At 47.1% G+C, this 14,127-nt stretch overlaps 1 protein-coding gene across 9 annotated transcripts in view; it reads left to right on the top strand.

Moving 5' to 3' along the window:
- Nucleotides 1-14,127, top strand: part of nxn (nucleoredoxin) — a 173,145-nt gene that overhangs the window by 147,271 nt on the left and 11,747 nt on the right. For 2 of the 9 annotated variants that reach the window (XM_059973557.1, XM_059973552.1), the window contains one exon: nt 209-951. The exons of 5 other annotated variants lie outside the window; for them this stretch is intronic. In XM_059973557.1, the coding sequence (XP_059829540.1) occupies nt 209-391 (183 nt within the window). In that variant the 3' untranslated portion in view covers nt 392-951. Of the gene's footprint in view, nt 1-208; nt 952-14,127 lie in introns of those variants that run through there. 2 more of the 9 variants (XM_059973550.1, XM_059973554.1) reach the window with 2 other exon arrangements.

The following is a 14,127-nucleotide window of genomic DNA, read 5'->3' as shown; positions in this document are numbered from 1 at the left end:
GATGGCTGGTGCGTGAGAGCTGAGCTGAAGGGCTTGTTTCCATTCTCCGTGCCGATGCCCTCATTTCACTGGTGTTGGTCGGTTCTGTGCTCTGCGTTCTGTCTGTCAGTAGCTGTTCCGTGATTGAAAGGGCCTGTATGACTTAGACCCTGGCTAAAGTCCCAAACTGTGCCGCCCTGGTGGCTAACTGCTCCTCACCCTCTTGCAGGACGACATGACGGAGTCGCTGCGGGACTTCACCAACCTGCCGGAATCTGCCCCACTGCTCACTATCCTGGACATGTCGCAGAGAGCAAAGTACGTGAAAGACGTGGAGGAGATCACGCCGGCCATCGTGGAGGAGTTTGTGAGGTCGTTCCTGATGGAAAAACTAAAACCCGAGCCCATCTGAAGGAGGATGTTTAATACTCTTGCCTGGTTCCTCTTCTATTTAAACCTTTAAAAAAAACAATTAAAAAAAATGGTCTTTCTAACTCTCGAATTTCTACTCGTTTTAACATTGTGGTCGTAGGCACAGCTGTATTGGAGGCTGCTGGCGTCTCCTGTCTCTGCTTTACCAGGTCCTGGTGTGAAGGTAGTCTGACCTTTGTTCCACCAGCAGCACTAACACTCCGTGGAAGTCCGAGTTAACCAGGGCTTGGGCCTCGCCTTCTTTCCCTTCAGAAGCTGGAAACAGTTATCACAACGGAAGCAAGCGGCTGAATGTTCCACACACCTCTCCCACCAATGCAAGCTCCATCCTCGAAACCTGGACCAACCTCGGCAAATCTGCTCTCTCAAACAATTGACTGCCTCAGGTTCTCCAGAAGAGGCTCCCGTCAGTCGGTGTATTAAAGGCTGGATTTTATGCCACTTTTGTTTTTATATTCCCCATTTTTTTTCTGTAATCTGGTCCTGTTATGATGTTTTAAATTATTTGCAAGTTCAGCCCAATAAACATGGCAGCAGTCACATTGAAAGCAGCTGTGATTTATTTCCTGCACGTCTGGCTTTCAGCAGGCAACGTGGCTTCCGCCAGAGTCGTTTATACCACAGCAGCTTTCATATGCAGGTGCCGTTGTGAGGAGCTGGAGAAAGCAGCTGAACTGCCGCTGACCCTCACTTATCCCGTCGGAGCCTGGACTTCTCTCAGTCCCTCCAGGTGGCCTGGGTTTTCTTTGGTATCTTCCTGGGTCTTTGTATCTCTCCTATTTAAGATCTTCTGTCCCTTCACCAAACTTTATGGAATACAATCTTTCTCTGATTTCTCCCTACCCCTGTCTGCTGTTGCAAGTCTCTGTAATTTGGTTTCTTTATCACTCTCCTTCCCTGTATCACTATCTGTCCCTCTTCTTCTCCTCCCTCCCTCTCCCTTCCTCCTCTCTCTCATTCTACCCCTCCCCCTCTCCCCTCCCCTTCCCCTCTCACCCCTCCACCTTCCTTCTTCTCCCTTCCCCCTCCACCTCCCTTCCTCTCCCTTCCCCCTTCCCACACCCTTTGCCTTCTCCCTTCCCAACTCCCCTCTTCTTCACCCCCTCTCCCTCTCTCCCTCCCCTCTCCTTTTCCCTCTCAGCCCCATTCTCCTGCCTTCTCCCCAAAACATATGTCTTGGCCTCCACAGCCATTATTGGTAATAAACTCCCCAGATTCACCACTCTCCTCTCCTCTCTCCCTCTACCCTTCCCCTCCCCCTCCCCCTCCTTCTCCCCTCTCTCTACACACCCCCATGTACCATCTCTTACTTCATCAGTCCCACATCTGCATTTGCTTTGCTCAATAAACATTTGTGTGTTTGTTTTTGCTCGGAGTGTATGTGTATTGCTTGGGAAAAGTGTGTGTGTGCTGTGTGTGTATATGAGGCTGAATGTGTGGTGTCTGTATGTCGATGTTTGTGTATGTCTGGTCTATGTGTCTGTGTGTGGTTGTGTGATGTGTATGTGTATTGATGTGTGGTGTATATGTGTCAATGCGTGTGTATGTCTAGTCTGGATGTGTGTCGATATATGTGGTGTGTGTGGTTGTCGGTATGTGTGTGTGTGTTGATATATGTCATGTGTGTGTATGTGTCGGTATGTGTGCGTGCCGATATATGTGGTGTGTGTGTGTGTCGATATATGTGGTGTGTATGTGTGGTTGTTAGTATGTGTGTGTGTCGATATATGTGGTGTGTGGTATGTGTGTGTGTTGATGTGTGTGTGTATGTGTGGTTGTCGGTATGTGTGTGTCGATATATGTGGTGTGTGGTTGTCAGTATGTGTGTGTGTCGATATATGTGGTGTGTGTGTGTGTCGATATATGTGGTGTGTATGTGTGGTTGTTAGTATGTGTGTGTGTCGATATATGTGGTGTGTGGTATGTGTGTGTGTTGATGTGTGTGTGTATGTGTGGTTGTCGGTATGTGTGTGTCGATATATGTGGTGTGTGTGTGGTTGTCGGTATGTATGTGTGTGTCGATATATGTGGTGTGTGTGTGGTTGTCGGTATGTGTGTGTGTCGATATATGTGGTGTGTGTGGTATGTGTGTGTGTGGTGTGTGTGTGTGGTTGTCGGTATGTGTGTGTGTCGATATATGTGGTGTGTGTGTGGTTGTCGGTATGTGTGTGTGTCGATATATGTGGTGTGTATGTGTTGTCGGTATGTGTGTGTCGATATATGTGGTGTGTGTGTGTGGTATGTGTGTGTGTGGTTGTCGGTATGTGTGTGTGTCGATATATGTGGTGTGTATGTGTTGTCGGTATGTGTGTGTCGATATATGTGGTGTGTGTGTGTGGTATGTGTGTGTGTGGTTGTCGGTATGTGTGTGTGTCGATATATGTGTGGTGTGTGTGTGTGTGGTATGTGTGTGTGGTTGTCGGTATGTGTGTGTCGATATATGTGGTGTGTGTGTGTGGTTGTCGGTATGTGTGTGTGTCGATATATGTGGTGTGTGTGTGTGGTTGTCGGTATGTGTGTGTGTCGATATATGTGGTGTGTGTGTGTGGTTTTCGGTATGTGTGTGTCGATATATGTGATGTGTGTGTGTGGTATGTGTGTGTGGTTGTCGGTATGTGTGTGTGTCAATATGTGTGGTGTGTGTGTGTGTGTGGTTTTCGGTATGTGTGGTGTGTGTGTGTGGTTTTCGGTATGTGTGGTGTGTGTGTGTGGTTTTCGGTATGTGTGTGTGTCGATATGTGTGGTGTGTATGTGGTTGTCGGTATGTGTGTGGTTTTCGGTGTGTGTGTGTGTGTGTGTGGTTGTCGGTATGTGTGTGTGTCGATATGTGTGGTGTGTGTGTGGTTGTCGGTATGTGTGTGGTTTTCGGTATGTGTGTGGTTTTCGGTATGTGTGGTGTGTGTGTGTGGTTTTCGGTATGTGTGGTGTGTGTGTGTGTGTGTGTGCGCTGCTCAGTCTCTCTCCTGGCCTCTGTGTGTGTCTCGTTCTGTGTCTCTGCCTCCCAAAGTGCATGTTTGTTTTTCCTCTCCCCCTCTCGGTCTCTCCCTCAACATGTCTTTACTTCCGCCTGTCCTGATGATATTGCAGTACACCAGCTCACCAGCTGAAGCTGTTTCACCCGTGTAGTCAGCGAGGGCAGAGATGTCTTCTCCCCTTTGTGGCACTGTCGATACGCAAGACTGGCATAAGGACTCCTCAGCTGAGGCCTCAGTAAAGGTGGCACCAATATCTCCACAGACACTGCAACGTTGGCAGCTGGATACTGGAAAAGGTCCGAGTCCCACACCCAACAGAAGGTAGGAAGACGCCCAACTAGTAGGTGTACTTGACCCTCAGAGCCAGATTCAGCAAAACGTACTGTGACTGTCCCTCCCCCTCCTCCTCCACCTCCCCTCCCCCCTTCCTCTCCCTCTCCTCCTCCCCCTACCCTCTCCCCTGGGCTCCACAGACCCCTTGCTTAATGGTATTGGTCCTTGGCATGACAAAGATTGGGAAGCCCTGCCCTAGAGTTTACCGAGAATGGGGTGATAAACAAAGGCATCCAGTGAGGCAGGTTCTGTGGGCGAAAATGCCTTGTTAATGAGAGAGGTCAGAGGAGAATGGCCAGGGTGGGTCAATCTGACAGTAACTCAAATAACCACACTGGTGGGCAGAAGAGCATCTGTGAACAGATAACACATCAAACCTTGAAGTGGATGGGCTACAACAGCAAGAGACCACGAACAGTGGCCACCAGAGGCACCGGATGAAGTGGCTGGCCACTGAGCGGATACAGAAATGTACTTTGAAATTGCATTCCACCATTATCCTGGCCCTTCCTCCTTCCCCCTCAGTGAAAAGGTTGCTTCCTTTCTTCTATTAGAATTTCAAGAAGACTGATTTTCAAATTTCAGCTGGAGTTTAAATTGGCTAAGTGAAAGTTACTGTTCAGTTAGTACGTGGGGAACATCTGTCTTTGTGATCAGGTTGCCAGACCGAGACTATGGTGCCTTTAATATAAGCGACAGGGGTAAATGGGAGAACAATGGTGGGGTGCATCCTTCACCTTCCTCATGCGCCGCCTGATCTGCCCTTCACAATGATTAAGCTGCGGCTGGTGGGGGAAGGGAGGGTGGGAGATCATGCTTTATGTTTTTGTGATAGGAGAGGATTTAATGCAAGAGTTACTTGACTAAGTCTGGTCAGGTAATGAAGTCAACAGCGGAGAGGTCGCAGGTCAAGTTCCCATTGCTCCTGCCCCATGTTATTTGTCTCAGGCAGAGAGCAAGTCATTTTCAGGTAACGTGCCTGGAAAGAAATACAATTTCAGGCTCGTTTGAACTCCAGTGACAGCAGTGAGGAGGGAGTAAAGATTTTGAGTAAACTGAATGCCTCTGCGTGTTGTTTCAGAGTCTGTAAGGAACAACAGATGACATCTGGATTTATGGAGCAATATTAACACAGTAAAATTGGTACATCGCTCAAGATGGAGGAATTATACAGGTCAAATGGCATCTATGGAAGGAAATGAATGGTCTCCCTCTGGGTCCTCTCCTTCCCTTTCTCCCATGGTCCACTGTGTTCTCCCATCAAATTCCTCCTCCTTCAGCTCTTTTCCTCTTCCACCAATCACCTCCCAGCTTCTCACTAATCCCTCCCACCCTACCTACCCACCTTTCTCCACACTGGGTTTTACCCATCACCTACCAGCTTGTATTCCTTCCCCTCTCCCACTTCTTATTCTGGCTTCTGCCTCCTTACTTTCCAGTCCTGATGAAGAGTCCAGGCCTCAAAACATTAACTGTTTATTTCCCTTCATAGATGCTCAAAGGTTCATTTATTATCAAGGTACGTATCCTCATACAGCTCTGAGATTCCTCTTCTCCAGACAGCCATGAAACACAAAGGACATGAAAGTCGTTCAGAGAGAAAATCCCCCCTCCCCCGCACAAAATGGAACAAGAACATCAACACCCAAAGAACCCCTCCCCTTGCACAACGAAACTGAAAAGGAACGGGCAAGAAAAACAGTATAAAAACTCCTTCAATATCACCAGCATTCATCAAGAGAGGGACACCACACGAGCGCTCAGGCCTACCCACCTGCCACAGCAACAGGCCGCTCACAGACAAGGCAGGCAGTTGGCGCTGAACTCTCACTTGCCTTCCGCATTTGCTTCGATGTCTCAATCTTCCTCAACACTTCAGTCAGCGGACGTTTTAATCAGCAAAATGGAATTGAAAATTGCATCCCGTCTCTTAAGTTTCTTCGCATCCTGACTTGCTGAGTTCCTCCAGCATTTTTGTTTGTGTGTGTGTGTTGCTCAAGATTTCCATTGTCCGCAGAATGTCTTGTGCCTCAGAACTGGTAAATTTCTTTATTGCTGTCAGAAATACTGAAGTCCAGTGAAAAACTTTGTGTGCTGTCAATTCATTACAACCGTGCGTCGAGGTAGTACACACGAAAACAACAACAGAATGCAAAAGATGGTGTTACAGTGCAGACAAACAATAAGATGCATGATAAGGTAAAAAAGATTAGGTTTCTTTGTCACATATTTTACATCAAAAACTACCGAAATGCATTGTTTTGCTTGGGACTGCCGGTCCAATGCCAACATAGGTGACCCAAAGCTTTCTCCATGTGGCTGGTTGAAGCAGTGACTAGAAAGAAGAGAAGATGGTGGGGATAGGAATTTCAGAGCTCAGGGCTTCAAACAAATCAGCCACAAACCTGTCAGCCTTGAGAGCCAAGGAATGTGCAACCCATAAACCATACAGGTTTGAAGATTGCTCAACATCCTTTCCAGTTCGCACGTGTAAAAGAGAATGAAATAATTGTTACTCTGGATCCAATGCAGAACAAAGCAAACAATAAGGTAAAGAACAACAGTAATAATAAAGCCCTTCAGACCAGCTCATCCATACTGAGCCGGTCCCATTTAACCCAAATCCCTCGAAACCTTTCCAAGCCCAATCGTCTTAAACGTTGTCGTGTTTTCACTTCTACCACTCAGCTTGTTCCAAGACCACCGTCCGGGTGAGGAAGCTACCCCTCAGATTCTTATTAAATCTCTCTCCTCTCACCTTAAACCCATGCCCCCCCCCCCCCCCATAGCTCTTGGCTCCCCAACCCTTGGGAAACAGAGGTGAGGTGATTAGCTGAGGAATATGACCAGGAGCAGCTGACTGGACTCAGAACGCTGGGCAAAGGGTCGTCGAGGATAACTGCATTGTGCCTATGTCCCTGGACTGGTAACCCTGCTCACGAGCTTATTGTCAAAGGGCTACAGCTTCCCAGACAGTGGGGACAATGCAAGATTTCTAACAAGGCAATGCGATGGCGTATCGCTATTACGGTAATAGTGTCCCGGGTTCAATTCCTACTGTCTATACATCCTCCTTGTGACCACACGGGTTTGCTCCAGGTGCTCTGGTTTCCTCCCGTGCAATGCGGGGCAGGGGTTGGAGGCCCAGTGTCTAGGGTTAGAGGTTAATTGGTCACATGGGTGTAACTGGGGGCTGCAGGCCCATTGAGCTAGAAGGGCCTGGCACCGTGCTGTATCTCAAAATAAATAAACAAAAATTTTAAATCAATCTTTCCCTCTGAACCTGGTGGTGTGGGACTTCTGCGTGCACAGATGTAATACGTGTACTCACAAGTGCAACGAGAAACATGTTTGTAGCAGTATCACGGGCACATAGCATCAGAGACACAACTCCCACAAGAAGAGGATTTGAGGTTCAAGTTTATTTATCACGTGGACATTGAAACACACAATCAAATGTGCCATTTGCATTAACAACCAACACTCCCGAGGGAGCAGCCTATGAGTGTCACCACACACTCTGTCACCAACAGAGCACGCCCAGAACACAACAAAATATCAACAGCAAAACAAGCCCCCATTCCTCCCTCCCATCCACGCACATACAAAGCACTCTAATCCCAGGACAGGATTCCAGTATCCAGCAGACTCAGACTCAGAATGAGATTCAACCTCTTCAGTGGCTTCACAGAGTTCACAGAGCTTCATAGACTCAGATCCAGCCAATGGGTCTTTATTTCCGGACTTGTGATTCTACTCTCAGCCTCAGTCCTTGGCATGATTCCAGGACATGCTGATCATTGGAACACTAGTCCTCGAACTCCAGACTTGCCATCAATGGTTCCCCAAACACTAGGCCTCAAAATCCAGTCTCACCGATGACAGGACCCCCAGCACTAGGCCTCAAACTCCAGTCTCGCCAATGACTGCACCTGAAGCACTAGGCCTTGAACTCCAGTCTTGCCACAACAACCCAAGCAGAGCTTCATAAGACTCAGATCCAGCCAATGGGTCTTTATTTCCGGACTTGTGATTCTACTCTCAGTCTCAGTCCTTGGCATGATTCCAGGACATGATGATCATTAGAACACTAGTCCTCGAACTCCAGAATTGTCATCAATGGTTCCCCAAACACTCGGCCTCGAAATCCAGTCTCGCCATGACAACCCAAACTCTAGGCTTTGATCTCTAGTCTCGCTGATGACAGGACCCCAAACACACAGTCTCGAACTCGAGTCTCATCGTTGATGGGACCCCAAACATTAGGCCTCAAACTTTGGCCTCGCCTATTCTCTAGTGAAAATGGTTGTTTAGGTTTAGTTCAAGAACCAAATGGTCACTCTCAACTGATCTGATACAGACAGGGAGCTTCAGTTTAGTTCGATAAACCAGGGTTTGTTTTTAAAATACATAGCAGCTAATAATGAGTTGATTAAAAAAAAACGTAGTTGACTAATACCCTTTAATGAAGGAGATCTTCTGGCCTGGTCTGTAAGTAACTCCAGACTCTCAAGTGCCCGTGAAATTACATAGTAGGGATAGGTAATAAATAATGAGTGAAAAAATATGTTTAAAGTTTCCCCTGAGTCCTGAAGGATTAAATATTAATTTCCAGGAAACTGCCAAGTGCAGAACAGGGAAGGAAGTCACCAGGGACATGAAAAGAAATTGTGTGCATGTTTCTCATTTGCTTTGAACAGGTTTATGCTTTAGTTATGAAAATATTGGAACCAAGTGAAATGGAGTCTAATAGACAGGATTCATCCAATCGGGTGCTGACAGGTCCTTTTTTGCCTTCCAATTGGTTGTGCAGGGACAAGGATAAGCTTGCCAAGTAGCCAATGGCAGGAGAGTGGGACAACTGGAGGTAGGTGGTCATGTGATAAAAGCTCTTGGAATACGTTCACCTCGACATGACAGCCTTGCAAACGCTCAATGTCACCAGGCCAAAGAGTGGAGTGCTCAGGGGTGAGGGTGCCGTCTGTCCATTTAGCATAGGTGTGGCCATTCTTTGCATCTATTGAAGACTCCTTACTGGCCTGCTGTCTTCCCTTTCTGATCTGTTGACATTGACCCAGAAGTTCCGAATTCCAGAATGAGGCATGCTGCTTGGAGATTGTTGTTTTTTGTTAAGCGTAACCCGAACAAAGGACAAAAAGACAGCACCTCATATTCCATCTGAGTAGCCTCCAACCTGATGGCATGAACAACAATTTCTCTGAACTTCCAGTAATTTCCTCCCCCCCCACCCCCTTCTCTTTTTCCATTCCCCATTCTGGTTCCCTCTTACCCCTCCTCAGCTGCTCATTGCCTGCATTAGTGACCCCTCCTCCTTCCCTTTCTCCCATGGTCCACTCTCCTCTCCTTTTAGATTCCTTCTTCTCCAGTCTTTTACCCAATCCACCCATCAGCTCCGTTTCTTACTTCATCTCCCTCCCCAACTCACCTGCCATTCCCCCCCCCCACCTCACTTGGTCTCATCTATCACCTTGCCAACCTGTATTCCTTCCCCTCCCTCTTATTCTGACTTCCTCCTTCCTTTACAGGCCTGCTGAGGGTTGGCCCCAACCATCGACTGCTTATTCCCCTCTGTAGATGCTGCCAGTCCTGCTGAGGGTTGGCCCCAACCATCGACTGCTTATTCCCCTCTGTAGATGCTGCCTGGCCTGCTGAGGGTTGGCCCCAACCGTCGACTGCTTATTCCCCTCTGTAGATGCTGCCAGTCCTGCTGAGGGTTGGCTCCAACCGTCGACTGCTTATTCCCCTCTGTAGATGCTGCCTGGCCTGCTGAGGGTTGGCCCCAACCGTCGACTGCTTATTCCCCTCTGTAGATGCTGCCAGTCCTGCTGAGGTCCTCCAGGATTCTGTGTTTGTTGCCAAAGTTGTGGTTGTCTCCTACACAGACTGGAGATAACAACTTTCTAGAGATGACAACCGACCTATAGTATTCTGCAGGAAAACTGAGAAGCTTCTAGGGAATACAGAACCAGCGATACTACAATTAATAGAAAAGCTACCGAACAGTTCCTCCAAGAGCACCACAACCTTGTCGTAGGGTTTGGAGGCTTGCGTGCCTCAATGACCTGGAGAGCTGTGTTGGCTGGAGTCAGGGCCTTGTGCTTTGGCTCTTGGTAGGGTCACCCATGTCAAACAGGTCAAAGGAGAGAGGACAGACTAGGACTGGGTCACCACTCCTCTGGGTTCAAAGGTTCAGCTCAGGGTGAACAACCCTGACTGGTCAAGAAACAATCATTAAGGAAACAGCAATGAAGAGATGGAGATCTCTTCTATACAGAGATGAAGAACCTTCATTACTGCCCTAGATGCCAAGGGTGTGACAGGCAGTAAGTAAGTTACTGAATAAGTATATATAAGTGATTATAAGCACAGGGAAGTTAAACTACAAGAAAAGTAACAATTGTACACCCTGATCCAACATATCTGCACATTCATATGGATCACATTACCCTCAGACCTTGTCTCTTGTGACTACTACAGCAGTTCAAATAACCAATAATAGTTTATCACGAAGATGTCAGCTGAAATCAGCACTGAATGATTTGTTGAGTGAATATTGCCAGACAGTAAGGTGCATCCTGTAGTCTCTTCCCTCACTGGAGGCAATGAGCTGTGAGCATTACATAATAGTGGAAAATATCACTGAGGCTCATGTTGCAGAGTTGGAATAGGCTCCCTTAAATAGACTTGTGACGACACTCGATAGCATTCGCCACCTGGGAGACAGCTGGTAATAATGGCTGTGTTGTTGTTTGTGCGAGTTAGACTATCAATTATTCACCCACATGATACGGAGATAGATCGAGGGGAAGGTAGTGTTGAGGAAGTAAGAAGTCTGCTGGAGAATGGGGAAAGAACTTGCAGATGGAATTGTGGTGAACTACGTATACCTGACTGGACACGCCCCCCCCGGCTGACTGCTCCTGTGGCTCCTCCCACATACCCCTGTATAAAGGCGATTAGAGGCACTGCTCCTCCCTCAGTCTCCAGGATGTTGTGTGATGGTCTCTTGCTGCTGATAGTGCTCTCTTCCAGCTAATAAAAGCCTATCTCTCGCCTCACGTCTCTGAGAGTTATTGATGGTGCATCAGGAATACAGTGTCAAGCAGTGACGGTCATGCGCTTTGTTACAGGGAATAAAGGCACAGCCTATTTTCCAAATGGGGAGTGAATTCAGAGGTGCAAAGGGACTTGGGAGTTGACCTGCAGGATATCCTAAAGGTTAACCTGCAGGTTGAGTCTGTGGTGAGGAAGACAAATGTGATGTTCGCATTATTTCAAGAGGACTGGAATATAAAAGCAAGGATGTGATGCTGAGGCTTTGGTCAGGCTGCACTAGGGAGTATTGTGAGCAGTTTATTTCGAGGTACCCCATGGAATCGGCGTTTTGAAACACACCACCCAGAAATCCTCACGCACCCCCAATTAGCCCTAAGCTAATCACGGGGCAATTTACAATCACCAATTAATCTACTAACTGGTACGGCTTTGGACTGTGGGAAGAAGCTGTAGCACCTGGAGAAAACCCATGCATTTCGCAGGAAGGATGTACTGACTCCTTACAGAGGATTCAGGCGTTGAACTCCATACTCTGATGCCCCAAAATGTAAAATCACCCTGCCAACCGTTACAACAGTGTGGCACCCCTCATCTAAGAGAATGTGCTGGCATTGGAGATGGTTCAGAGGAGGTTCACGGGAATTATCCTAGGAATGAAAGGGTTAAGGTATGAGGAGCGCTTGATGGCTCTGGGCCTGGAGTTTAGAAGAATGAGAGGGGATCGCATTGAAACCTATTGAACATTGAAAAGCCTAGACAGAGTGATCATGCAGAGGATGTTTACTATAGTGAGGAATCTAGGACAAGGCGGCACCGCCTCAGAATACAATTATGTCCTTTCAGATCAGAGATGAGGAGGAATTTCTTTAGCCAGTGCGTGTTGAATCTGTGGAATGCATTGTCACAGACAGCTGTGGAGGCCAAGTCAATGGGTATATTTAAAGTGGAGGTTGATAGGTTAGAGTCTTAGAAATGTGCAGCATTCAGCCCAACTAGTCCATGCCAAACCCATTTAAACTGCCTACTCCCATCAACCTGCACCGGCACCACCATAGCCCTCCATACCTCTACCACCCATGTAACTATCCAAACTTCGCCTAAGCGTTGAAATCAAGCTCACATGCACCACTTGCACTGTCCCCTTATTCCACACTCTTATAACCCTTTGAGTAAACTTTTCACCTTTCACCCTTAACCCATAACCTCCAGTTGTAGTGCCATGCAACCTCAGTGGGAAAAGCCTGTCTGCATTTACCTTATCGACACCCCTCATAATTTTGCATACCTCTATCAAATCTCCTCTCAACCTTCTACATTCCAAACCTATTCAATCTTTCCTCCAGGCAACATCCTTGTAAACTTTCTCTGTACTCTTTCAATCTTGTTTACATCTTTCCTGTAGGTAGGTGACCAAAACTCCACACAATACTCCATGCTAGTCCTCACCAATGTCTTGTACAACTTCAATACAACATCCATCTCCTGTGCTCAATACTTTGATCTATGAAGGCTTATCAACCTGTGACGCCACTTTCAACGAATTATGGATCTGTGTTCCGAGATCCCTTTATTCTATCACACTCCTCACTGTTTGCTGTGTAAGACCTGCCCTGGGTGGACAATAGGTGCAGAAGTAGACCATTCGGCCCTTCGAGGCTGCACCGCCATTCTGAAGTGTAATACCTTGCACCTAACTGCATTAAATTCCATCTGCCATTTTCAGGCCATTTTTCCAGGGGGCCCAGATCCCTCTGCAAACCAAGATAGTCTTCCTTGCTGTCCACTACACCCCAATCTTGGTGTCATCCGCCAACTTGCTGATTCAGCTAACTGCGTTATCATCCAGATCGTTGATATAGATGACAAACAACAATGGACCCACTACTGTTCCCTATGACACTCCACCGGACACAGGCCTCCAGTCAGAGAAGCAACCATCTACTACCACTCTCTGGCTCCTCCCACAAAGCCAATGTCTAATCCAAGTTACCACCTCATCTTAAAAGCCAAGCGACTGAACCTTCTTGACCAACCTCCCATGCGGGACCTTGTTAAATTCCTTGCTAAAGTCCATGTAGACAACATCCACTGCAGTGCCTTCATCCACTTTCCTGATAATTTCCTCAAAAAATTCGGTAAGATTGGTTAGATATGACCCACCATACACAAAGCCATGCTGACTGTCCTTGTTCAGTCCATGTCTATCCAAATAGTTACATATCTGGTCCCTTAGAATACCTTCCAATGACTTTCTCACAACTGATGTCAGATTCACTGGCCTATAATTTTGTGATTTATGTTCAGAGCCTTTCTTAAATGACAGAACAACGTTGGTTATCCTCCAATCCTCTGGTACCTTACCTATCGTTAAGGATGTTTTAAATATCTACGCTAGTGTCCCAGCAATTCCTGTAGGGTCTGAAGGAGCATCTCGTCAGGCCCTGGGGATTTATCCACCCTGATTTGCCTCGACAGCAAACACCTCCTCCTCTGTAATCTGTGTAGGGACCATGAAGTTGGTGCTGCTTTGCCTCCTTCTATAGACTCTGTGTCCATCTCCTGAGTAAATATTGCTGCAAAGAATGTATTTAAGATCTCCCCCCATCTGTTTTGGTTCCACATATGAATTGCCATTCTTATCTCCCACAGGACCAATTGTGATACGTGCAATCCTTTTGCTCTTAATGTAACTGTAGATTCCCTTGGGATTCTCCTTCACCTTGTCCGCTAGGGCCCACTGATGCCTTCTTTTCACCCTTCTTAAGTGTCCTCTGCATTTCTTACACTCCATAAGCACCTCATTTGTTCCTACTTGCCCATACCTGCTACGCACCTCCTTTTGTCTCTTTACCAGGGCCCCAATATCTCTGAAAACCAAGGTTCCCACACTTGATATCTTTACCTTTTTATTCTGACAGGCACATGCAAACTCTGACTTCTGAAGGCCTTCCCACTTAACCAAGAATGCTTTTGCCAGAAAACAGTCTGGCCCAATCCACACATGCCAAGTCATTTCTGATACAATCAGAGTTGGCCTTTCTCCCATTTAGAGTTTTAACCTGTGGACCAGACCTATCTTTTTCCCTATTTACTTTGAAGCTAATGGTCTCATGATCAGTAGATACAAAGCATTCCCTTACACAATCTTTTGTCACCTGTCTTGTCTCATTCCCCAAAGGCAGATCAAGTATTGCACACTCATTAAGGTTCTTGATTAGTAAAGGTGTCGAAGGAAACGGAGAGAAGGTGGGAGAGTGGTGTTGAGAGGAATAATAAATCAGCCACGATGGAATGGCGGAGCAAACTCAATGGGCGGAGTGGCCTAATTCTG

Source organism: Hypanus sabinus, chromosome 6 (genome assembly GCF_030144855.1).
Source record: "Hypanus sabinus isolate sHypSab1 chromosome 6, sHypSab1.hap1, whole genome shotgun sequence".
Lineage (NCBI taxonomy): Eukaryota > Metazoa > Chordata > Chondrichthyes > Myliobatiformes > Dasyatidae > Hypanus > Hypanus sabinus.
This window is presented reverse-complemented; position numbering and strand designations above follow the sequence as displayed.